The sequence below is a fragment of the Diospyros lotus genome, chromosome 10 (genome assembly GCF_014633365.1).
Source record: "Diospyros lotus cultivar Yz01 chromosome 10, ASM1463336v1, whole genome shotgun sequence".
Taxonomy (NCBI): Eukaryota; Viridiplantae; Streptophyta; class Magnoliopsida; order Ericales; family Ebenaceae; genus Diospyros; species Diospyros lotus.
Window position 1 is genome coordinate 29,428,530 of NC_068347.1, and position 25,849 is coordinate 29,454,378.

The 25,849-nt window shown below is 36.7% G+C and overlaps 2 protein-coding genes across 2 annotated transcripts; both read right to left on the minus strand.

Moving 5' to 3' along the window:
- Window positions 1-1,690: 1,690 nt before the first annotated feature.
- LOC127810923 (uncharacterized) lies at window positions 1,691-9,890 on the minus strand. Its single transcript, XM_052350534.1, has 3 exons — window positions 9,598-9,890; window positions 9,387-9,492; window positions 1,691-1,963 (listed from the first exon to the last, which is right to left on the minus strand). The coding sequence occupies exons 1-3, from the start codon at window positions 9,748-9,750 to the stop codon at window positions 1,881-1,883; spliced, it is 342 nt and encodes a 113-aa protein (XP_052206494.1). The 5' UTR covers window positions 9,751-9,890; the 3' UTR covers window positions 1,691-1,880.
- A 1,489-nt stretch (window positions 9,891-11,379) lies between these two features.
- On the minus strand, window positions 11,380-19,975 carry LOC127810908 (uncharacterized). The gene is made up of 13 exons (XM_052350507.1): window positions 19,168-19,975; window positions 18,103-18,184; window positions 17,521-17,712; window positions 15,895-15,959; window positions 15,655-15,814; window positions 15,197-15,442; window positions 14,962-15,078; window positions 14,517-14,705; window positions 14,345-14,426; window positions 13,034-13,980; window positions 12,430-12,931; window positions 12,139-12,329; window positions 11,380-12,006 (listed from the first exon to the last, which is right to left on the minus strand). Exons 1-13 carry the CDS (start codon window positions 19,929-19,931, stop codon window positions 11,554-11,556), a joined length of 3,990 nt encoding a protein of 1,329 aa, XP_052206467.1. The 5' UTR covers window positions 19,932-19,975; the 3' UTR covers window positions 11,380-11,553.
- Between the last annotated feature and the right edge of the window lie 5,874 nt (window positions 19,976-25,849).

The following is a 25,849-nucleotide window of genomic DNA, read 5'->3' on the forward strand; positions in this document are numbered from 1 at the left end:
TCATCTCAGATGGAGCCCAAATTGTTAGTTTCGAATGGGATTCAACCATTCATCTCTCAGACGCAACAGATTAAAACTAGAAATTTCACCAGTCACGGCCTGTTTATGTAACGTAAATCAACATTCGTTTCAAATGTGATTCAACTAATGCGGACAATATTCGTCTCAGACGCAACAAATTAATATTAGAATTTAGACATTTCATGAACGACGGCCCGTATAGGTAACGTAACTCAACATGCCAAATTAGCTGCATTAAACATAAAACCTAAGAATTTAGCTCGCATGCACACACACACACACATATATATTTATGTGAGCTACGTACTATCATCATGTGAAAGATTAATGTTAATGTTTTACCACAGATGAATCATACATCACTCTCAAAGTCTCAATAACTCAATTCGACTAAGTAATGGCATGACAAACTCACCAGCCTCTCGTTGCAGAAACGTTAAAAATGGTGATAAATGGTTATATGATTATTATAATAATATTCTTTTTAATATCTTTGAATTTAATTCTCATCAACTATTATCTATTCCATAATTACAATTATCTCATTGTCACTATTATGTTTGTAAACACTTTTTAATCTGTTTTTGTATATCTTTTTCTTATCTCATTTGAGAGAGTCAGTAAGATTTTACTTCTTAAATAAATACGAATATACAAATTTTTTAATATTTGGAAAAAATTTTAAGAACATTCTCTTGAAAACAAAAAATATATATATTTTTTCAAATAATATTAACTATATAACATTTTTGTGAATATTCTTTCCAAGAATTTTATTTTTTAAAATATGACTTTTAATCGTTAGTCAAATGCATACATAAAAAGTTATTAGCTAACGATTTTGCTAAATACTAAAATATTTTCTTTAAAAGTAATTCCTATAAAGGTAGTTCTTAACATAATGACTTTTATAATAACAAGAATTTTATAACAATGCTAAACATGCATGACCATATAGAGAATATGATTACAAATAAGGATTTGTGGCAAAACTATAGCTTATTTAACCTAACCCTATTTAATAAGCTTAATATATTGTTGGTTATCTAAAAAATAAAAGGAGCTTGGTATATTGTTCTTCCGAGTGCAGTGTGCACTTTAATTTTTTGACTTCCTATGCTAAAGATTTGTCGGATTTTAAAATTTAATTAAAAAATCGTGGATTTCAAAGTTTGTTATCCTTTTATGGAGACATATCTAACTAGTTTGGTTATTCGGTTGTACGTGCTTTATAGCCTTTATTTAATTAGATTAGATAATCAGGCAAGCTAATTTTATAGTTTTTTTAGGTGGAATTCCTGTTGTTCGAATGATGTAACTGGGTTAGCTTCAACGAGATAAATAGCCCAATCATAATAATTTGGGCGGCCCAATAAGTTTTAGTGAACTGATTCCAATTCAGACCATTCACGAGATATATTTGATACGAGTTGTTTATTTCCAAGCAATTGAGAGCCAACAATCCATGGTTATCTGGATCCAGCAGATGCCTAAAATGCAATCTGGCCTTGAGATTTTCTTTTCTTTTCATTTCTTCTGTAACCAAATAAAGACGACACAAGAGCTTGGCATCACAAGCGCAAAGCATTTTAGGTGGATTCATGAGTAAGCGATTAATGCTTTCAAGTCCGCAATATCTTAGGCCATTCCATCAATTAACAGGCAAAACTAATGAAAAGACGAATTGAACACCCACTGAAATACAGGTCCCGTAGAAGCTGAAGAAAGTTCGTGTTTGGAGAGATATACAGGTTGGGGACAGGAGTATTCAAATAGTACATACGACTAGATTGCAACAACACAATCATCATCGTCGTTATCATATCATCATTATCGTACCTGACAATGTCCCACCATGCTTAACCTGACTTGAACAACAATACAGCTTTCGAGTCCAAATAGAAGTACACAAAATGATTTGTCTCGTGAGTCACATAAGAACCTACACAACAACCACATGAGAAAGTAAATGACCAATGTAACCTCTCATAACAAGTCATAAATCATTTTCTCCATTGAAAAATGAGTAGAAAGAGTGTAACCAACTTAAGAAGATGATTACAAAACAGCGAAAGAACAATAAAACTATACTCTTTTGAAGTTATAATCATCTCAAGACCAAGCAAATAAAAAACTATGCCACCTCTATACACATCGTCATTACACAAAAGTGTGATCCAATTTAAAGATGACTCAGGTAATTTGGTGGTTTCATCCGGTACCAACAGAAACCAATAACCTAATTTTATGCTGGGGAGGACTTGCAGAGTGATGAAGATGGCTTATGTAGTAGTTGCCACTGATAAGAGGCTTCAAGCACAAAAGAGAAAAATTGTTGGTGCATCTCCAATGTGATCTGAACATGGTTGGTACTTGCCTCACAGCTCAAAAGGACATGCCAGCTAGAGTAGTAAAAATATTTTATCTCCTACTCGTCCTATTTTAGACCACCAGTTCCAGAAAAATAATTTCTAGTTTTGGTCACATTAACATTCTGCAATTAGAGGTACCAAACTAACAGTTAAAGCTGATTGGAGAGGGTGCCACTGTGAGCTAGCAGAAGGAAGCTTGCTGGGAATTATGGTAGACCTCAAACACATTGGAGACAATCAGAGTTGGCAGGAGAGAGGTTAAGGAGTCATGCGAGAGAGAGAGAGAGAGAGAGAGATGTCCTTCAAGTTTAATGAAGACGCAGTAGGAGTTTGACAGGCTTAGATTGTTCTCTTTATCCTTATGACCAGGAACCCTATTTATAATGGAGTGCAGATAAGAATGCCAATGTCTAAGGAACTGTGTAGAGTCACAGCCTCATACTCCAATAGTTAATATAGCAGTGGAAGTGGAACCAATAATTCCAGTGTTAGAATGTGGGCATTATGTATTTGCTTGCACACTTTTCTCTTGTGATTGATCAAGACCAAGCTTTTCTCAGGGAAAAAGTAAAATATAGATGAAACAGATAACTTTAACCTCCAATACAAGTCCCTCCAAGTTCCAAGTAAAATGAGATCTAAACCTTGCCACAACCTATCTTGTTGAAAGAATGTGGGGGCAACTTAGTTGTATATCACAGCTCTACAGATTGGGGGGAATACATGGAAAGCAAACAATTGGGTGGGCAATTCAATTGCTTGTCTTGGAGGTTTCATGAGTGTCCTTCATGAGGACCTTAGTGAAGCTTGGTTGGAAAGTTTTATCAACCAAGTCAAGGATATGTCACAATCATGAACATCCATGAGAGGAATTATGGAAAAAACAGAGGGAAACAAAGAATGGATAGAGAGAAAATGCAAAAACTTCAAATCAATTTATTCATAATGTCTTGGTACAAAGTGGCATAGCCTTATATATGACTATCCACAGCAGTTAATTGGTTACACTGTAACATATTCTACTAACAGCTTATTACAGTTGCAGTAGTTTGTTATAACTACTGTAACTTCAATAATTGTAGTTGAAACAACTTCAACTGCTTTCTGCTATCTCCCAATTCTGTTGATCATAACATTTCCCTTCCCTTCAAAACTTTCTTATTCTCAAGAAAACCAAAGAAGCTAAACCACTTGAGGAAATTGAGCTAGGAGATATTCCCAAGTGTTATTATCCGGGTGCAAATGAGACCATTGAACTAGTACTTAGAGAAACTTGGTTCTGGTAGATGTTTATGGAATATGGCCTCTACTGTCAATTACTGCAGTTTTTACCTTCTTTGTTGTGTGCTCAACTGTTGCCGGTTGCAGCATCTTCACTACTGGCCTAAGTTCGTAACTAAGGCCACTTATAAAACTCGAAACAAAATATGCTTCCAAAAAAGAGGGGTTAGTAATGATCATTGGTGATTTAAGTTCTTCAAACTTGGTTTGATAATCCAAAACTATTTCAACCTGTCTCAACTTATTGAATTCTTCTATAACATCAGTCATATTTCTATCACCAAACCTTTAACAAAAATCCTCCGCAAAATCTGTCCATTGACAGTTGTCTCGTAACCAGATCCATCCTTGAAACCAAGCATCCACAACATCATGCAATAGGCAGAGGCTAAAGTAATTCTCTGCTGATTCGGAATGTTATACAAGGTCAAGAGCTTTTGACATCGCCTAATTCACCACCTAGGGTTTCAGCAGTCAAACATTGGTATTTCCAGCTTTGGCAATGCTAAATAAGGCTAATTAGGTGCAGCCTGTGCTTCCTGCTTCCTTTCTACAGCTCTTTCATCTATATTTTCTCCAATTACAGCAGGTTCAATTTCTAACTCTGAAGAACCAGCGGTCCTAGGAACTGTTCCATTTCCTTGGAGCATTGGATCAGACCATTTCTTAGGAGGAAAATCATTTGGAAGACTCACCTGAGGCAGTTTGGAGAACATCAACATGAAGCCGTCCAATCTTCTTACAGATTTGTCCATGGAAGCCTCAAATTTCCTGTCCAGCACAAGAATCGCATCCTGATTTTAGCTGGATCCAGATTCCAGCGAATCTACTCAAGCTTGGAGATCAAAAATAGTTGCATTAACTTGTTGCAACTGTGCCTCAAATTGCTTCATTCAAGTTCCATCAGCCATGGAAATTTTTCAACAGACATTGAATCGATGGCCTAGGACTTGCTCCAATACCAAATAGTCAGGACCCTAGGTTTTGAATCTAGGGTTTCTAGTTGATAGTCATAAAAGAAAAAAGAAAGAGAGAGATGAGAGGAATCAGGGAGAAAACAGAGGGAAACAGAGAATGGATAGAGAGAAAATGAGAGAATTTCAAATCAATTCATTCATAATGTCTTGGTACAAAGTGGCATAGCCTTATAAATGACTATCTACAGTAGTTAATTGGTTACATTGTAACAGATTCTACTAACAACTTATTACAGTTGCAGTAGTTTGTTACAACTACTGTAATTGTAATAATTGTAGTTGAAACAACTTCAACTGCTTTCTGCTATCTCCTATCTCCAAATTCTGCTGATCATTACACATAGGATGAACCAAGAATCTACCATGAGTACCATTATGACAATTGATTGTAGTCAGGGCACCACATGCACCCTTTGCTTAATTGAGTCTCAATCCACTGGAAAAAAGACTATGGAGATGAATGTGCCACCTAATGAGACTGGCAACTTGAAAAAGCATCATAGTGAGCTCAATTCCAAAGCAAGAGATTGAAGATTCACATGTCACCCCAACAAAACTTGAATTTAAAAGGTCAAAATGAGCTCAATCCTCTGTGTGTGTGAGAGAGTGAGAGAGAGAGAGAGAGAGAGAGAGGGAGTTTTCTGATGAGGAGGTGACTTGGCATATGTCACTGAGCATATAATATTGGTGCCCACTACGCCCACTCATGTACCATGCAAATAATTGCATGATACTAGCAGAGTAGATTTCTAAGTTGATGCTTAGGAGATAAGGATCACATGGACAGGTAACATCCATGCGCCATTCTAAGAACGAGCATAAAACATCTTGACAGAACAAATTCCAAAGCTCATGAGCAACACAACATTCATCATTGGAAATCTGAGAGGGGGAGAGAAGTATCACTATTGACCACCATAAGGGAATCAGGACATTAAATAGTGCAAGTACAAGACAAAGTTTGGATGCATTTGCCAACGTTAACATTCTCCAGGCCCCATCCTGTTTGGGGTAAGACCTCCTCAGTTTGCAGCAATATAACAACATTATTATATGCACTTGAATGATGTTTTGAATTACTGTGCTGAATAGTGGATAGTTGTTTCTTTAGCAAAAAAAATTACTACAACCACATGATCAAGATGACATATCAAAGAGAGATATAAACATCACTTGAAATAAACAAATAACAAAGTATGGTCGGTCAGATCCATCCTGACAAGGAATCATGGCACTTGGCAACCATTCAGAGGGTTCCATTTGGCATTTTACATTATAAAGATGCACTTTTACAAAGGATTGGCAACCAAGAGTCAGCCAATTGTCAGCTCAAATTATACATGATAACACAAGCAGTAATAATAACTAACAAAATCCTTGACAATAATCCATTTAATCCTATTACAAGTCTTGGTAAAAATCAAATGAGTAATCTTATTCTGACTAAGAAAAGGTCAACTGACTTGATAAATTCAGAACATTTGGCTTATAAAAAACTATTAAACATCACCAAAGTTTTAGTGAATTTTAATTAAAAATGCTTTCATATAGTTGCAGTGTTTACTTATAATGCTATACCACTCTTTTTTTTTTTTTTTTTTGGATAAGACCTAGATAAATAGATAAAGTGCCAAAAAAGAGAAAGACCCTGTATAAAAGTTCAAGATGAACACCTAATTGCCTATCATACATAGGCATACACAGATCATTCAAGATGGTTCAACAAAAGAAAATAAGAAAGTATGACCCAATGATTTAATCCTTCCAAAGGCTCTCTAATTCCTTTCTTCAAATATTCCACAAGTTGCACAAGGCAGCCAGTTCCACAAGCATCTCTGCCTTGAGAGTCTCATGCCATCATCTGGAAAATAGAGCACTCACTAGAGAAGGCATGACCTACCATACCCCTCACCTAGAAGTAAATTAGACTCAAGCAGTCCCAGCCCCCAGACAAAGCAAGCAATGACTTTGAAGATCTTAACCCATCCCATGCATGTAGCACCAATCTAAGATCATCTTCCTAAGTTATCCACTCTGTCAAAATAATTTCCCGAGATGCTGAGAATGGAAGAAGGCCAGCTTAGGGGGAGCATTAGCCCATATTTCTCTCCACCAAAAGAGCTGCTTCCTCACCTCCATATAACTCATAAAAGGATTTGATAGAAATAAGTCATTCTGTAGCATATTCCACCATAGTTGCTAAATCGATATTCGAATCGAAAATCGAAATCCTTATTTTATGAATCGAGAATCAAATCAAATCGTAAGATTCGATACACATTCTCAATTTCAACTATAAATAATATATATCCATAGAAAATAAATAATGTGTCCACCATGATCAATTCTTTTAAATATAAATAGATAAATAAACTTCTAAATATATTTGTTAAGTTTAAAATTATACTAAAAGACAAAAATATATTCATGTTGCCTTTAAATTCAAATTGCACCAAACCAAACCACTTTCAAAATAACAAGCTAGAAAAAAAATAAAATAAACAAAAATAAAAAAACCTACAACTATAAAGTTACTAATAAGCTCAATTGTCCATAATCTTCACTAGTTATCAATCATCTTCATCTTCAAGTTCAAGAGCATCATCATTTTCATCATCTTTTTTGTTTTCAAAGATAGCCAAATCGAACAAATATTTGATTAAAGCGCACATGCAGATGAAGTCACACGAATTGGATGAATTTGACGAATCGTGCTATTGATGCGATTCACGGTCGATTCGTCTAATTCATAGTTGATTCACCCTATAAATTCGACTCGATTTCTATATGAATCGAGTCGAATCGTACGATTCGAATCGTGAATCGTACGATTCTAAGGGATTTTAGATTCACCTTATAGATTTGACTCGATTTCTATATGAATCGAGTTGAATCGTACGATTCAAATCGTGAATCGTAAGATTCTAACAACAGTGTATTCCACAGCCTCAGATCCTCACTTTCCTCACTCACAGGGTATTGTGTAGCATGCCAAACAGCAGCAATTGACTCTGTGTATTTTAAGATTCCTCCTGAACTAAAAAGAGCACACTAGCTAAGCAATGGTACCCAAAATATAGCTGCCTGGTGCTTCTGTACAAAATGAGATCTGGAAAGACCTCAGTCAGTGGCCTATGTCCATATGAGTTCTCCAATCAAAACCTGTCCTCAACACATCTTGCAAGAAACAGGTTACATTTCCTCCAGCTCCTGATGATACTCCTCCAAGCCCCAACCCCATAGGGTTCTACAAAACCCCAGTACACTAACCACCCCACATAAGATCAAATTTACAAGCCACCATCTAGTACCATAAGTGTTTTTGCAATTGAGGATGTTATAGTAAATAGAGACATAACGTAGATGCTAGTTGGAAAGGGTAATTTTACTGGAATCAAATGAAACCTTCTGCACAATTACTGTGTCTTGTACAAAACCAATTACCTTTTCCAACTTCCCAACCACTAATCATACAGCTTTGGCCTTCAAAACTAATACCAAGAGGAAAGTCAATGTATGAACCCAGCCAACATGTCAAATTAGATGTTTGTTACTGTAAATCTGCCCCGCCCCCCAACAGGGATCATATCATGCCTGGTTAGACTGACCACCGGACCACCCAACCCTGAATCAAAATATAGCATTGTACAATGAAGATGTCTTAGTTCCACATCCAAAGGACCATAAAAATTAGGTATCATCTGGTAACCATAAATGAGGCATCAATAACAGCTCACTACTTTGTCATGCACTAGGAAACCCTATAGCTAAAGACACCATAAACTGCAATTATACCTGATTTCAAGTTTAAAACCTCCATGACCAAGATCAAAGGGAAGGATACAAGAGGTCTCCTCACCTAAGGCCCCCAAAAAACTGTAAAAAAAAAAAAAAAAATCCCAATGCACTCTAGGCTAGACCCCCTTCTGAGGAATTTCACAACAATATTTGACATCATTTCACAAAATTTTCCTCATCTATTTTCATCATTTAGAAGAATAGACAAGAACTCATATGTTGATCCATTGTCTAATTAGTATCATTACCATATAGAAACATTTGCTTCCTTTTGCGTGGCTTTTAATTTGAGGGGTGAGAAAGGTAAGTATATATAGAGAGAGATGAGAATTATGTTCCTTCTCACTTACCTCTCATTTTGTCTCCTCCTTATGCATTGATAGTCATGTTATAATTTCCTCCTCTCTATCTTTTGAAATCATATAAAAGAAAATCATTCTACTAATTTTTTTTCCTTTTTCATTACATAACGAACAAAGAAAGTAACACTTTCCACTATTTCTATCCTAATCACATTCTCTTCCACAAGTCCCTAGCACAGTCAGTTCTTTTTAGGTCCACCTGATGTATCCTCTGTAGATGGATCAAATCAGACGTATACATGCAGACATACACATCTATAAATAGATGCGTAATGAAGATAAGAAGACACTTGCATACACCTTAGGAACGAGAATGTGGTAATTATGCAACATTTGATCATCCTTGTCCAACAAAATAATACATCTGATCTGAGTTTGCAAGAATGAGGAAGTTACGCCCGATCTAAGCATAGATCTAGACCGTTCCACAATCATAACCATACATCAAAACAGGACGCGCATATTTCAAGGCACGGCTTAAAACTTCCATACCAACCTTTCACCGGACAACATAACCAGAAAGCAAGAAGGTGAAAATATTTAGAAATCAAGAAATATTTTCGTAAGAATGTTACCGAAATTTTTTCCGACGATACAGTGCCAGGTAGGGCCGTACTTCGTGTCAAACTCCTTCTTTATGTGCTCCGCCACATCCTTCTCTACACTACACTTCTCAAACGCCTACACGCGCATATAAACGTAAACAAACGATCAGTGTTTAATCAGTAAAAACAGAAAGGTGAAGCAAGTAGTTTAGTTGAGAGAGAGAGAGAGAGAGAGAGGTACGGCTATGGCAATATCGACGGCCTCCTTCTGCATGTCGTCCTTCATGTCGGCGCTCTTGATGATGAATTTCTTGGCCTGAGAAGGCGGCGATGGCTTCCGATCGCCGGAGACTACGAGAGCTCCGGCGCCGAGTCTCTTTGCCTCCTCGCTCATTTCCGTTCCGATTTTGATTCCGATTTGGTGGAGAGAGAGAGAGAGAGAGAGAGTGCGTCTTCTTCCTCTAAACTGTAACTCCAGTGTGTGGTCTTCCGATTTCCTGTGATTTGAGCAAAGAGAGAGCGAGACCTTCTGGAATTTACTGTGTAATGTGCATCTGTATGGCACCGTAAGACTGGTAAAAGGCTCTGCTCAGGTGGGTCCAACTTTTTCCACCGATTGCCCTGTCGTCGTTTTCCTCCTCCATTTTGTCAAAACTAAATATTAATAAAAAAAAAAATTAAGCGCCATTCAGTTTTAAAAATTATTTTTTAGTTTTAATTTTGTAATTAAAAATATTTCAATATTTTTCATTTTAAAAAATTATAGTATTAATTTTTATAAAAAAAATTAGAAAGTAAATCTATAATATAAAATTGAAGAAAATAAGAAATTCAATGTTATCATAATTGAGTTAAAACAAATTTATATTTTAACTTAACCTGTTATTAAACAAATTTTAAAGTTTTGTTTAAATAATTAATAAACAAATATAAATGAGATAAACCTAAACTAATTCAAAAACTGGTCAATTAACTATATTGGTTCATTTACATTCCCTTATTAACACATCCTGATAGAGATAGGCGTATGAAAAATTTGCAAAAATAGGACGGCCGGCAAAGAACTTTGCAAAAATAAGATTTTTAATTTTTTTTTGTAGAATTAGAACTTTTAAGAGTTGAATGGACTAAAATGCCCCCGATTTAAATCAGCCTAAAATCCCCTTCATCTTCTTCTTTTTTAATAGATCTTTTTCCTTCTCTCTCTATTACTCTATATATATAAGGTATATATATATATATCATTTTTTTGTTCTTTTACCATTCTCTGTAACCTAAATATATGTGTATATATTGTTTATGATTCAAGAGATATGGGTCTTTCTCATTCTCTCTCCATTATGTATCATATATTATACACGTACTATATGTATTTGCGTTGATGGGAGAAGAAAAGAGACAAATGGCAGCCATGTACAAGAAAATGAGAAAAACGATTGCAGTAAGGCCATGACATCGTTGATTGCAGTCGTGACTGATATATTCACTGCGACTATTTTAGTTTCTTGTCGTGATCATGACAGATATCTTTAACAAATAAATATTAAAGATATCTGTTAAGGATATCTGATATTTGTTAAAGATATCTGTTAAGGATATCGGTAACAGATACCGATATCAGTATCTGTTATCGATATCCTTAACATGTATCTTTAACAAATATCAAATATTCTTAAATTACCTACAATAGCTTTGAAGGCGAAAACCGACGAAGAAGCAGTAACCTTAAATGCTTTGAACAGAGGACGAGCGAGAGAGATGTTCTGGTCGGCAAGGCGATTGGGGATGTGCATGCGAGAGAAAGAAGACGAAGGGGATCGTAAGCTGATTTAAATCGGGAGCATTTTAGTCCATTCAACTCTCAAAAGTCCTAGTTTTGTAAAAAAAATTAAGAGTCCTATTTTTACAAAGTTCTTTGCCAGCAGTCCTATTTTTGCAAATTTCCCTAGGCCTACTAAGAAGCTCAAAGCATGACAAGTAGAAAGCAGATTTCTACACTGAGAGAGCATCAACTCTCGAAGTTAGAAGAATCCTGCACAACTCATTAAAGTTTGTTAAAGTTTTCTCACTAACCGTTCATCCTTCATGCAAATTTCCAAACTAACAAGAATTAGATCCCAAAAAATATGTACAAACATCCATCAGTTCCCATCCCAGCAGCTCCATCTTAGGCCTTAGCTCCCTTAATTTGTTATGGCTAAACTTCATCCTCTGAGTCTGAGTCCTGCACAACGTTATTTCTCTTGGCTCTCTTGGCACTGGGAAGCGCATTTCCATCTTCGCCATCAGATTCGGATGCCTCTGCAGCCAAAGGATTGTGAAGTTTGGGTAACGAGCCACCCTGAGAGCCATTTCCATCGTTGTCTTCAGATTCCTCTCCTGAATCATTTTGAGCTGCAGCAGGAGAATTATTGTGGTTGGCTTCCTGGTTTGCACCTTCTTCCATGACAATCTGGTTGGGGTCTAATATCTTGAAATCCCTGGAAGTGCTTCGCTTGGCATGCCTCAACAAATTAACTTTGCTAAGCTTGCTAAGTTGGATGAGATATTTTTCATAATCTTCTATCTGGAAGATCAAGTCAGGTATGCATCTATTCTCCCTCTTGATCTTGTTGATAATTCTTATACTTTTTGTACTTCGTTGCTGATTCTGCAAGTCCAGTTTAATATAACGACGCCCCAATCAAAAAGAAGATACTAAGGTCAGAAAACATGAAAACAAAAATAAATTAACTTTAAAAGCAGAACAAAAAATTGAATTTCAGAGGATCCGGGCTCCTACCCGTTGAACCTGTGCCACAAAATTATACAGAGGAGCAGTTAGCTGTTTGCAGGTAGTCTCCACAAGCTTCTGGAATTTAAGGCTGGGTAAAACTTGTTTGCAGCCCTTAGGAGCAATCCGAAGCTTTGACAGTTGAGCTAAATTCTTGTAAAATTTTGCAGCCAATCTGAGCAAATGTTCCGCTTGAGAATCTGTAGATTTTTTTCATTATAGTATCCCATACTCATATACATATATTGAGCAACAATCAATGGAATACAAATGGTTCAAAGAATTTTTATTGCAGCTCACCTTTAAGTTCCATCAACACAAAAGAAGACAAGACTCTCACCACAGCTTCGGCCCTCAAGTAAAGTGTCTCTTCCAAAGCTAATACTGGGGCTTGTTCTTCATTAGAATAAAGGGGAATGCCTTTGTGAATTGCTGCTAGACATGTCTTCAGTTTTATTATAATACGGTTCATTTCTGCTACAACTGATTCAATTAACTGCAGCATGGAAGAAGTTATTGCAGTGTGCGTAGATTGCTTTATGACAGGGTAGATTTCAGACATCTCAATAGGGTCAGCTGTCTCTGATCCCACTACTTTAAATAGCTCTTGGGCCATGTCTTGGGCCACAACTAAATCATTTGGAGGAGAACTTAAACAAAGAGCAAGTGAAACTACACTTTTTGCTACTTTTGAATCTGCCACATTAATGATTCTGCAGATTTGTATTGCCCAGGCTCCAAGAATGTTTCTTCTTTCACAAGGTAACTTGTTCCCAATCATCATTGTTATATCAAATAGTATCTGACAACAAACTAATGACTTAGTATCTCTAAATGCAAAAAGAATCTACAAACATATGTTAAGCAAAAACAAAGAATGAATAAAATGAGATGATGCATTTACCTCAACTTCACGGAGAAATGAAAGTGAAAGAAGCTCAGATAACAATGGTTTGATGCATTTTTTGATGAACAATTCTTTACTTCTTGTGTGCGAATCATCAATGCCAAAATCTTCTCGACAGTCATCTTCCCAACCCACATCCAGCTTATTTGATTCATGCTCAGGCAAAGAGACTGACACCAAATCTTCAATCAAGCCTGTATGGTCTGGTCCCAACAAACTGATCGCTATCAACTCTTTTAGGCAAGCCAAGGCTATATGGGCATGTTCCTTACTGTCTTCAACATGTTTCCTAACCTTGACTTCATTTTTCTTCTGATCTTTTCCGAACTTCAGCCCTGATATCAGCAGCCAAACCAATTTAAGCAGAAGAGGCCCCAAGACCTTGATATCCCCGTAGATAAGAGCCTTCAATGGATCATCATTTCCAACAAAAAGAAAAGACTTTATTTGAAGAAAGGAAGCATTCAAAACAAATGAAAAAATTTTAGAACAGCAAGACAATGCCTTGATTGAGGGTAACTGGTTATGGTCCTCGGAAGCTGGAATGTCAGTGGAGCAGTCAGATTTATATAATTTCATGGCTGTTTGCAGTATCTGATATATACTAGAAGTTGCCAAGAAAGGTGTTTTCTCTTGAGAAAATTTTGTGTTGCTTGCATCAAAGTCATCTGGTGTACCTTTAGCACTAGATCCTATTATCCCTCTTCTCATACCATTACCCTGTTTAGATGTGCATTTGTACTTTGCCAAAGATGTGTACGCATCAACAAGCTCAATAAGCTCTTTCTCATAATCCACTCTTTTTGCATCATTCACTTTCTGCATTTCAGTGGCAACCATGTTCAGCAGCACCTCAAAAACTCCTGATAAAACAAAAGCACAGTATTTGTACTTCTCTTCTTGCAGCAGTGAGGAGCCAGCATCCTGAGTCAGACCCAATAAGCCTGATCCGACATGAAAGAATAACCAAGATAATTTACTTATTTATTTATTTATTTTCAGCAAGGAATCAGAATCTGAGATGGTGTAGTGATTTTAAGTAACTGAATCAGGGAGTTTATACATAAAGCAGGAAGGAAATAGACATGTAGCATAGGAAAGAGATTGTCTCTCTTGGAAAATAAAGAAACTATTTCTTTTATAAAACACTCTAAAACATGAGAAGTAAAGAAATAAAAATACTAAATCACTTTAAAGCTCTCTATTTTATTTTGGAAAAAAAAGAGCTCTATCTTTGTGGACTTTTGATGTGACCACTTGAAATAAAGGTGAGGCCAATTGTAAACTTCCATTGAGAGCTTGACAAACCTTCCAAATTTCCAGTTCTCAGTAATTTCCGGATCTTTGATAAAGCAGTGGACAGTGGCTCACCAGAAGATATCCTTCCTCCCTGTGGCACTTCCACATAAATACATAGAATGAACTTGACTTCATGATTGCATTATCTGTTGTTTAACTTAATTCGGTTATGTTGAGATACCTCATTCTCTGGAGTAAGGGAGAAACCAAAGCAAGCCCATGAATCTTCTGGATGGTTGGTTTTACCACGAGGCTGAAGAAGAAGAATCCAAGAGATGCAAGACAGAAGGCAATCTAATGGCTCTTCAATGTATACTTTCCCACTCTCTGATTTAACACAATGAATAATGTTGAGCAGAACATCTTCATCCTGAAAGTAGCAGGAGAACATAACTTTTTGTTTAAGGTAGCTGACCCCACATAATGGGATTAAGGCCTGATATGTTGTTTTTCTCCATTTCCCACACATCAAGCTCAAAACTTATACCTATAATTAGCTAATCAAATATTCAAATTTATGGTAAAGAGTAACATGACCTCATGTAGCCAACCCCACCTAGTGGGAGTAAGGCTTGTAATTGTTGTTCTTGTATGGTAAGAGTAAGAAGACTTGTATGTTCTAATACCTCCTTATAAAACCGAAGGAAGTGAGGCAAGAGGAAATCAAGGACAGCTCCTGCAGAGAATGAGTTCACCAACACGACTTTCACAAGCCCATGGTACACTATCTCTTTGATTTTTGCCTGATTATTAGAATTTAACTGTAGTTAAAAGATGGCTTAAAACAAGAAATATCCATGATTTCACAAAAGATGGAGAGTAAGAGAAAGAGGAGGACAATAGAATAGTTTTGAAAATGACCGGCTGGTAAAGACATCTCTGCAGCAAACCACTCAGGTCTTGAAAAAGACCAACACCCATGCCACAGGGCATTTCAGCTTGCTGGCTGCAACTGGCTTGGCTTGATGATTCTTGAAAAGAGTTTGGACCATCTGTTTTTGATTGCTTTTCAGCCAGAATCAAACCAATAATGGCATTTGTTGCTGCAAGACGAACAGAATATTCTCGGCTGAACATAGCCTTGCGCACAACTAAAATGATGTAATCCTGCATCAATGTGAAAGATATAATTGATTCATAAAATGTATACAAGTTACTGGAACTAATTGATTTTACTTGGACAGATCATTATAATGGGATTTCAACTGTGCCTATTCTTCTAAACAAAACATGAGAATATCCAAATTATATTATATCGTTGAAGATCATCTAAGCAAATGTCAGTCTGTTGATTTATTAAGACACAGAACAGTGAGTACCAGAAGATCACGGCTGAACTTGATGAGGGGTAATAGAATGGCAACTAGATGGGAAGAAAGTTTTCCATGCATGAAAGTGAAATAATCCAACAGTTCCTTCAGACGTGAAATATGCTCCAACATGGGATATGGATACCTCAGAACCAGATGACCAAGCAGTCTGCAAATAAGAAACTTAGCCATATGATGTACAACATAAGCACCACTCAGATGAAAAAAGGTGACAGTAGAATAGGTTACCTTATTATAGGTAAACTCTGCTCAGGCTTTAAAGAAAGGATGCGAAATTTGCATTGTTCAGTTATCTGCGGAAAATTACCTAGATCAATAGTATGTTCACATATATATACAAACTTCTACAGGTTGTCAGTGGTTATCTCTCAAACATGGAAAGTAAAACAAAAGACCCAACAAAAGAAAAAGAAAAAGGGGAGAGAGAGAGAGGCACATTAAAATGAACTCCATGTCTCCACCTATGGATGGAGTAATCCCCCAACACTTCTAGTGTTGAAGGTGTTTCACATATTGGAAGTTGATCCCAAGCCTGGATAAAGGAGAGCTACATTAAGTAATTGATAACTAACACAAAATTCATCTGATCAACTATTATATATTCTAGACAAATGAATAAATTGTTGGGGTGTAACCCTTTCAGCTAAGTGTTGCATTACCCAAATGCAGTGAAAAATGAGCTAGGGCTGCCGCATTGATGGGGAAATGCAGGGCTAAATCTTCAAGGTTCATATTTTCATAGATAAATGCAAGTAAAGAAGTTTGTCCAGGATTATAGATTAAGGATTGGATTGTGGAACATTAGAACTTTGCCAAGAAAATTTATGGAAGTGGTGGACACGATAATCAGGAGATAATTAATATTATTTGCCTCAAAGAGACAAGAAGGGTTGGCAAGAAGGCCAAAATATTGATTGAGTATGATATCAACTTTGGTGCTCAGGGAAGCATCATACAAGGAATTGAATGGGGATTATTATGGATAAGACTTTAAAAGATGATGTGAAGAGAGTAGGAGACAATATTATTGCTGTTAAAGTTATTCTAGGAGAATGGGACTATGAATATTGTTAGACTAGTAGTATAAATACACCACAAGTTGGGTTAGAAGGGAGAACTTAGAGGAATTGGTGCAAGGAATACCTAGACGAGAGAATGATTGTAGGAGGTGACTTAAATGGTCATGTGGGTAAAAACTGAATAGGTATACAGATATACATGTAGGTTACAGATTAGAAGAAAAAGATAATGAGGGTAAAGCTATTTTCAATTTTGCCATAATATATGAGCTCATCATAGTTAATACTATATTCAAGAAACAGGATGAACACTTGGTTACATACAAAAATGGATTATAAACTATCCAAATGGACTACTTTTTTTTGAGACAAAAGGATCACTTATTTCAAAGGATTATAAATTTATACCAGAAGAATACTTAACCAATCCATAGAGGCTTATGGTCCTTGATGTCCATATCAATAAATGGAGGAAGAAGGTGAAAAACAAGCTACTTTCATGGAAAAAAATGTGTGCCAAATAGAGTGTACTGTAGAAGGAAATGCTAACCAAATGTGGATTGAGATGGCAACTAGTACTGCTATTCGAAATTATAACATAAATTAAGGGAAAAGCCCCAAATAAAAAAAAATAAAAATTTATTGGTGGCGGAATTAAGAGGTACAAGAAAAAATCAAGACCAATAGAACTTGCTAAAAGACTTGCCAAGTATGGTGATTGTTCTGTGGATGCAGTTGTACTTCCAACGGGAGGTGATATGGCCCAATCTAAGGACAAAAATCACCAAATGATGAAAACTCATTCGTGCATGCACTCTAAAGGGCAGGTACCCACCTCATTTCTTGCCATATCATGAACCTCAAATAAAGTTTTCAGCATCTGAACGCCCAACTCCTCGATGCCCATCAGACCATCAGACTTGCCAAGTTGTTTACTGTTTCCCTCTTCTACTGATTCTAGCAAGACAAAGCCAAAATGTACAATACTAGGAACAATATGCTCTCTTCCGTAGTTGCTCTCGCTCACCTAAAAACCAATAGATACATAAAGAACGTATAGGGACAAATGATTCTCAATGTAACGACAACAAAGAGAAATGCAATCAAGGTTTCCAATGATAGATCTTGAAGAAAAAGTGAAAATCATCAATCATGTTGTATGCATGCTGCTAGTAATTTTAATATATTCTTGTTACTCAAGCATCACAAATGGCCACCATCTGTTTACTTGTTCTCAATCTCATACACTTTACAAACGACGGTAACTAGCAATCACTGGCATATTTACATTATATGTTGATGGGCCTCATCTCACTAACATTTAATAACGAGTGCATAAATCCTATTCACTTTCACAAGTCTGGCATTGTGCAAATTAGTTCAGATGCACAGAAGAAAAAAGGCTAGGAAAACTTACAGCTTTCAGTACAGCCTTCTCCACTACTTCAGCACTTTGCTGATATTCCTTCTTCAAGCCATCTGGTAGCCATTTGCAGACCCTGAAAGATGAAAATGTGTCAAACTAATTCTAAACAAGAAGAATGGAAGGTACTGGATTAAACTGCTAAACTTGTTATACAAAATCGATCAAGCACCTAGTTTTACGTGATAACCAATAAAAATTGTGCCCCTTGACTCCATCAACTTTCTAAATTATCATGCAAGCAACCATTAAACTAATAATTTCCTTGAGGCCCACCATCAAGAACCAAGTAGTTTGAAGACCATAACTGAGATACAAACCCTGCAACACATGACCTATAGAGTTAGAGGATGGCTCAGTTTCACTGACCATGAAAAAATCTGTTACCTATGTACAGTTTTGGGAATTTCCATCCTCCCAAGAATTAGGATTTCAACACGCCCTCTGTATATACTTAGATGTATTTTTCAATTAAGAATGGTAGAAACAACCACTCTCATCCATGTACTTTTCTTCTGTTTGTCATTTTCTTTCTTTTTCTCCTTTTTCAGTGTTTTGAATTGTTTGACCCCTTACAGATTACCGTGGAAAATTGGTTATGATTCTGCAACAATGAAACTGAAAAGGAAACAAGGACATGAAATGAAATCATGGAATTAGAACTACCCAATAAAACGTGCTTCCAGAATACAAGACAGACATTTCAATGTATTCATACCATGGGGCACTCATGTAAAATCCCTCAAACCCAGTTCAGCAAAACAAATTTTATTGTTATACAAATTATATTATCAAAGCCAATTCAGAATGAAACATAAATAGAAATCCTAAACTACTGCCCAATCTAACTCGTTACCAGAATACAAGCTAACTACATTCATTCCCATCCATGCCATAATAAATCCAACAAACATCCCACAAATTCAGTTCTGCTCGACAACATTCAAAAGTCTAAATAAAATTCCACCCAAATCATACTGCATTAAAATGCAAATAAATTGAATGGTTCTAATTTCTATGCAAAATCGTAGAATTATAAAGTGCCCCTTTAATCCTTACGTGGCAAAACTGTAATCACGGTAGGCTGTAACTACTGCAGTCTTCAAAATCCTAGTCGAACTCTCACTGAACCTCCGAACTCTTGCAATTGACAACAACAGTGCAACAGTAAAATGGTTAAAGGCCCGATGGTCCGATTTCACCAGCCCAATAACTTCTTGCCCTAGAGAAGGGTCCTGCTTCACTGCAAAATTGACATGTAGCAACACAGTGCCTTCGACCTGACGGGCGATCGAGCTCGGCCTAGACGCCATTTTTGACCCGAAGAACTTCACTATCCCTTCCATCACCTCCCTCTTGCCAAACCCCTTGGAAGCCAAAACCAACAATTGGTACACGAGCGAAGGTAAGTCTTGCAATTCGACATCCCTCATTCTGCCAAACACCTTTTCTAGAATTTCTCTACACCTCCCCTTGTCGAGAAATGAAAGTTCACGGATTAATGAGACCATTTTCACTAGAATAAGGTTAGACCAATCGCAACTAAGAAGACGATCGATCAACGAGTTCAGATAGTCTCTGGAGTTTTCAATTTCGCTCGAGTTGCGGATTAGCTCGAGGCATTTTGGGAGGAGATCAAGAATACGGGCGGTTTCCGGATCGGAGATTTGGGAGAGGCTGGAGATGATTGAGTCGGCTACGGAAGGGAGGTCTCCGATGGGGATGTTTTCCAGGTCGACGTCGGTGAGGGAGTGCAGCGGCAGGGGAGGATGAGGAGGCGGGGCGCGCTGGGCGTGGGGTTGTTCGGCGGCGACCGTGGACATGGCGGCGCCGGCGCTTTCTGCGACGGTGTCGCGAGTGTCAGGAAGGTTTGGCCGGCCGGGGGGGGGGGGGGAGCCGGGAGGGTCGGATTTTCGAGGTCCTTTTGCGCGGGAAAATTGGAGGGGGCTTTGGGTAATTCGCCAATAAATTAAAATTTTCCAAATTAAATTAATTTATAAATTTCCGTTACACAAATAAATATTCACATGGTGAATGGGGAAAGGGAATGAAATTGACATCCAATCAGTCTTCAAAATACTTTTAGATTTTAAGAAAATTAAGTAATTATTTAATTATCATATAGAGTGTCATGAGATTAGGTTGGGTATTATTGTCTTTTTCACTAAGTAAAATACTTTAATTAAAAAAAACAATGAAAAATACTATTGAGAACCCGATAAAATACTATTCACAACCCGTTCAAGTAAATTTTCATTTTTACTCTTTACAACCACAAGAATTACTATTTACAGTCCATAAATTTTCAAATATGCCCTCACAGCCACACCATTTGACACAATCACACCATTTCTCACATTTCTCAAACAAACCCTAATAATTTTCGGCCATTGTTTTGCGAGGAAGAAGAAATCAGACTGAAATCAGGTACGCCTTCTATTTAGTGTTTAATTTCTTCAATAATTGCACATGGCGGCATCACCATCGACCCCGATGGCAACCACCATGGCCGCCTTTGTCACCCGTAGACCTCCGCACAGCGAGGTACGGGGGTTTCAGAAACCCCCCTCCCCCACCCTAGCGGCGACAATGGCAACCACCATGGCCACCTTTATCAGCCACGATGGTGGCAGCAGGTACGGGGGTCCAAACTCGTTCCGAGTTCTCGAACCCACAATTTCAGGTTGGAGAAACCCGAATCGGAGATTTATTAATGTATTTATTTTTTATTTTTTTTAGTTTTGTGCCATTTTATTTATTTTTTAAATATCATTGATTTCATATTAATCTCACATGTTAATTTTTATTTTAATTATAATTTTACACTTCACCTTTCTAATAAATCTAATTATTATTAATCTTATTATAAACAATTTTATTTGTCATCATGCATTTAGACATTTAATATAACATTCTTATATGAATTAAATTAATTTTGTAGTAGATTATTATTATTTTAAAAATAACTAATATGGTACATTTATTTATAGGTATGGCATGTACTCGAGGAGGAGAAGTAGAAGGAGCTCGCCCATCTTCATCTCATCAGCGTCCGATAGCTTCCACGAGAATGAGGAGGGGTAAAGGGCCATGATAGTCATTCTGTAGCTGATACATCTATCTTAGAGGCGCACATTTTTGAGTAGCCATGTACTTTGGACTCATCACCTCCTAATGCTCCGGAGCAGTCTATTAGTGCTCCGGACGATAGTATTGAACTATTTTTGGGAGGCTCTGAAGATCCATCCATTTTAAAGAGTTTTAAAAATCATGTTGTTGTTAGTATATAAGCTGGAGAGGTAAGCGATTATGAAAATAATTTTACATTTAAAATAATTATTATAATTTTAGTAATTATTTTATTATTTTTATGTAATAGGAAAGAGGTGTATTAAAGTACAATAGCCATGGACAAATAATTCCTGATTGGCCATTGGCAAATCAGCAACGTATTTATGATGTTGTCATAAGATCTCAGTTGGCACCTTTGATAGAATCCATATATCGATTTGTGAATCCTACAGTTGTGTCAGCCTTTTCAGAGAGATGGCAACCCGAGACTAACACATTTCATCTACCATTTGGTGAGATGACGCTCACGCTAGATGACGTTGCTACTATTCTGAAGATACCAATTGATGGTAGCCCTATAGCAGTCCCTCATTTGACAAGTAATGAAGCTTAGAACTTACTTTGTCGTTTACTTGGGGTCTCAGTAGTAGAAGTAGTAGGCCAGATAACTAAGACTCGAGGACCGTATGTGAAATTAGATTGGCTGAAAAGAACATTTATGAACGTACCAAATTCAGCTCCGGATGAAGAGATCTACAATACCAGTAGGGCGTATTTGTTATTTTTATTAGGTTATACATTATTTGTGGATAAGATTGGTAGCATGATTTCGATTTCCTATCTTGCATTGTTTGAAGACTTGAGTGTATCTGGTACGTATGCATGGGGTGCTGCTTGTTTGGCATATTTATATAGGCAGCTGGGTATCGCGAGTAGAAGAGATGTCAAGGGAATCTGTAAATATTTAACATTACTTGAGGTAATCATTTAAATTTTATTATTCTGTGCATATTTTTACTATGTCTTTCCATATATCTTAACAATTATTTATATTAAATGTACACAGGCTTGTATATACAAACATTTTCCATTGACTAGAAGTAAACATAACTTATCATATACTGACGAGTTGCATAGGCCTCACCGTTGGCTTCCTATTCGTGAGTACGATTCTTTGCAATCTTTGCGAGAGCGACTTGATGACTTAACTGAAGATCAGGTATTTTGTTCACACATTATATTTTGCAACTTAATATTGCTCGTCATTGAAATTCTAAAACATGTGCAAGTTATATGGACACCATATAGAAGGCATCATGCACAACACCCACTGCATGAGATTGCGTTTTTTTCCGGATGTCTTAAGTATGGAGGTGTGATTGAGCCATATCATTCGGAGAGGGTTCTGTGACAATTTGGGCATATGCAGAATATACCTCCACCTCCATTATCCCCTATTGAAGCCAAGCGGGGTAGAGCTATGGCAATATATAAGGTAATTTATGATTTTATCAATGATAGTTGGTCTCGATGGGATTTTCACTTATTGCCAGCACACCGACGGGTGGACTTGCCCGAGTGCCACGGGAGTGCAGTGAAAACTACTTGGCATGGTATCATCGCATTACGCATCGAGTCATACAAAATCCTACAAATAGATCCGGGTTTGACAGAGGTGATCAAGATAGAGTGACCATTGCTGATGTGGTAAGATTCATTTTGTAATTGTAATTTTTTTTAATATATTATGTTTACTTTTTTATATTTAAAATAATTGTGTCTTGTAGCGCATCATGGCATCACTGTCTCCTCTTAGGCAAGTCATATCAGGTGGATCCACTCAAGATGTAGATGCGTGGAGACGGGCATGTCTTCACGTATATGATATTTTGACTATTCCTACTAGGTCTTTTTCTACTGAGTCTCATGCATATATAGTATTTCGCGAAGCGCCTTCTAGTGCGGTACGAACACCGACGGTAGTTACATCACCTTCAGCACCAATTATAAATCCACTACCTACGAGTTCAGATCCACATCATCCAGCCCCAGGCCCTTTTCAAGAGACAAGAAAAAGGACTGATAGAGATTATTTTTTTTTTTTGTAATATGAGACTATCTGTATTTGCTATAGTGAGGAGTCTTATCTATTTGACTTCTTTTGATGAGGTTCGGATATGTCGCCAAGATATAAATGGAGCCAACCCTTTTCTATTTGGATTTCATTTTCTTAGTTTCTTTAAAAATTATTTTCATAACTCGAATAGCTAACCGTGTTATCTTAAAAAGTAATTTTATTGTTACTAACAAAACTTATTTTAAATACTTATAAGTGATCTATAAAACAAGATATTATAAACTTGTTTATATCAGACTCCTTTATATCATAAACTTTAATTATGAGTCAATTAAATCAAATACATCTTGTGTGAAACAAGTTTGTGAATAGAAAATCTATAAAACAAGATATTAGTGCAATATAATCCACAAAATAAAATACGAAAATATACACAAAGTATAGAAATGCTCAGATATGGACAACAAATCATCACTTAGGTAACTCCAAAAATAAAACCACTAAGCCCAACAAAACCCAACCTCGAATCGCCCAACCGTCCTCCTCTCTCGCCCGAAAGCATGGCTATCATACGTAATGGGCTGGGCTTCTCCATCTCTTGAGCAAATGGGCTTATGGACTTCAAATTGAGCTTCCAATAAGTGGTGATATGGGTTAATGTTTCAATCACGGGCTAAAGCCTATGAAGATTAAACTTGCCCGAAAAATCATCATTGCCTTGAGCCTTATTCGGAAACACAACCTAAGAATCATGTGTCAGATAAGTCAAAAACTTCCTGTGTTGCCACATCTTGACCTACTAAAGATAAAAATGCTTGAATTCTGGATATGTATGGTGTTTCCCAATCACGTGCATTATCACATTGAAATCTGTACCAATTCAGTGCGACGAGAGGAATTTGTGAGCTTGTCTTAAGGAATACTTGATAAATGACATATGCAACAAAAATTATTGTTAAAACAAACGTATGAAATCCATAATATAAACAAATAAATACCAAAATAAGTAAGAATACCTGCACAAAATGACAGTCATTCACAAATCCTATAGTAATCATCCTGTGTTATACTGCTGGAGGAAAGATCGATCTGAGTGGAAGATATGTAAGACACTGGATCTGTGACAAATGCACCAATACGACATTGTATTTTAAAGCAACTAAATGGCCCATGTCAGGTAAAGTCATCCAATGCTCACACGGTGTAATGTTATCAAAGCAATACAATATATGTAGTAACTCATCCACATGCATTTCTGATCCATATAATTGCGTATACATCGCACGAAAAGATTGTAACTCTCCTATCAGACTAAAACGAATATCTCTCCAACTGTGCTCACTCATACAAGTAACCCTGCTATCGCACGAATTCCACAATGTCCATCTGATTCTACATTAACAATACTATGCAAGAACGGTTGTATTTGTGGTGGGAAACAATCATCATACCCCTTGAATCGGTTGGTGTTTCTCTTGGATATCCATGTTGTTAGGGATCTACTATCTTGACCAGATTGAACTATTTCAAATAAGGACGGATCACGTTTGGTGGATGTATCAACCTGAATTTTCTTCTTCGATGCTAGCTTACCCTTCGTCCTAACTTTCATGGTTGGTGGTTGTAGTGAAGTTGTGTCTGGATTAACTATTTCTCTCAACTTTTGCTTTAATACTTGCTTCACTTGCTCCAGTTCTGAATAAAACATTTTATATATACTCTCTATTTCTGGCTCAATCGTTACCTGCGATGACACACCATCATAAGTTGATTGCTCTACCTGCAATCTTGTCCAATGAGGATGCACAGTTGACAAAAGAATTGGCCGTCCTTGTACCACGAACTCTGCAATTTCATGTGCACAAGGTAAACCATATGTGCTTTTAATCACAAAACCACATGAAACTTTATCTATCCCAATTTTATAAGCGAGTTGCGACTGCATTAGTACCATATTCAATGCACTTCTCGATATAACACCTCACAATTCTCTAAAAATTGCTGGCTTGAAGTTATGTTGCACCAACGTTAAACTTTTTCAAATGACCCCTTAATCTCTACATGTTGCAACTCAATAAGACTGTTGATAATTGTCCATGATGACTCTAAATCACCTTGAGATGATCCAAGATGTCTTTTCAACTTTGCATGTGCATTCTCAACCTTGTTCATAGTAACGTTGCCAAAATGCATTATTCTATTTGTTCATGCTGCAACAATTTTTTCCTTATAATCATTCAATCATATATTTCTCACATAATTAAGTGCGCCCTCATATGCATAGTACTTAAGTGTTAACTCATACAAACGACGTTCATATTCATCCTCAGTCGACGCAAAAATAACCAGGTTCCAACTTAACATAAATTTCTCCCATATCTCCTTTTTTATCAAATAATTTCTTACATTTGGCGAGCACATTTTTGATATATGCCACCTACACAACAAGGTGCTCGTGGTTGGAAACACTTTTTGTATTGCATTCATTAATCCCAATTCTCTATCAGTTACAATTACTCATGGATATGTATTATGAGTCATTAGACTCTTTAATCTCTCCATTGCCTATATGCAATTATCCTCATATTCATG

Excerpts from the sequence above, each read along its gene's own strand:
- LOC127810923 (XM_052350534.1), bottom strand. The coding sequence starts at position 9,750 with ATGAGCGAGGAGGCAAAGAGACTCGGCGCCGGAGCTCTCGTAGTCTCC. Across the intron at positions 9,493-9,597 it reads CCGTCGATATTGCCATAGCC|GCGTTTGAGAAGTGTAGTGT; the intron begins GTACCTCTCTCT and ends ATGCGCGTGTAG. Across the intron at positions 1,964-9,386 it reads TATCGTCGGAAAAAATTTCG|GTTCTTATGTGACTCACGAG; the intron begins GTAACATTCTTA and ends GTTGTTGTGTAG.
- LOC127810908 (XM_052350507.1), bottom strand. The coding sequence starts at position 19,931 with ATGTCCACGGTCGCCGCCGAACAACCCCACGCCCAGCGCGCCCCGCCT. Across the intron at positions 17,713-18,102 it reads AGAAGGCTGTACTGAAAGCT|GTGAGCGAGAGCAACTACGG; the intron begins GTAAGTTTTCCT and ends ATTGGTTTTTAG. Across the intron at positions 14,427-14,516 it reads CCCTTACTCCAGAGAATGAG|GGAGGAAGGATATCTTCTGG; the intron begins GTATCTCAACAT and ends GAAGTGCCACAG.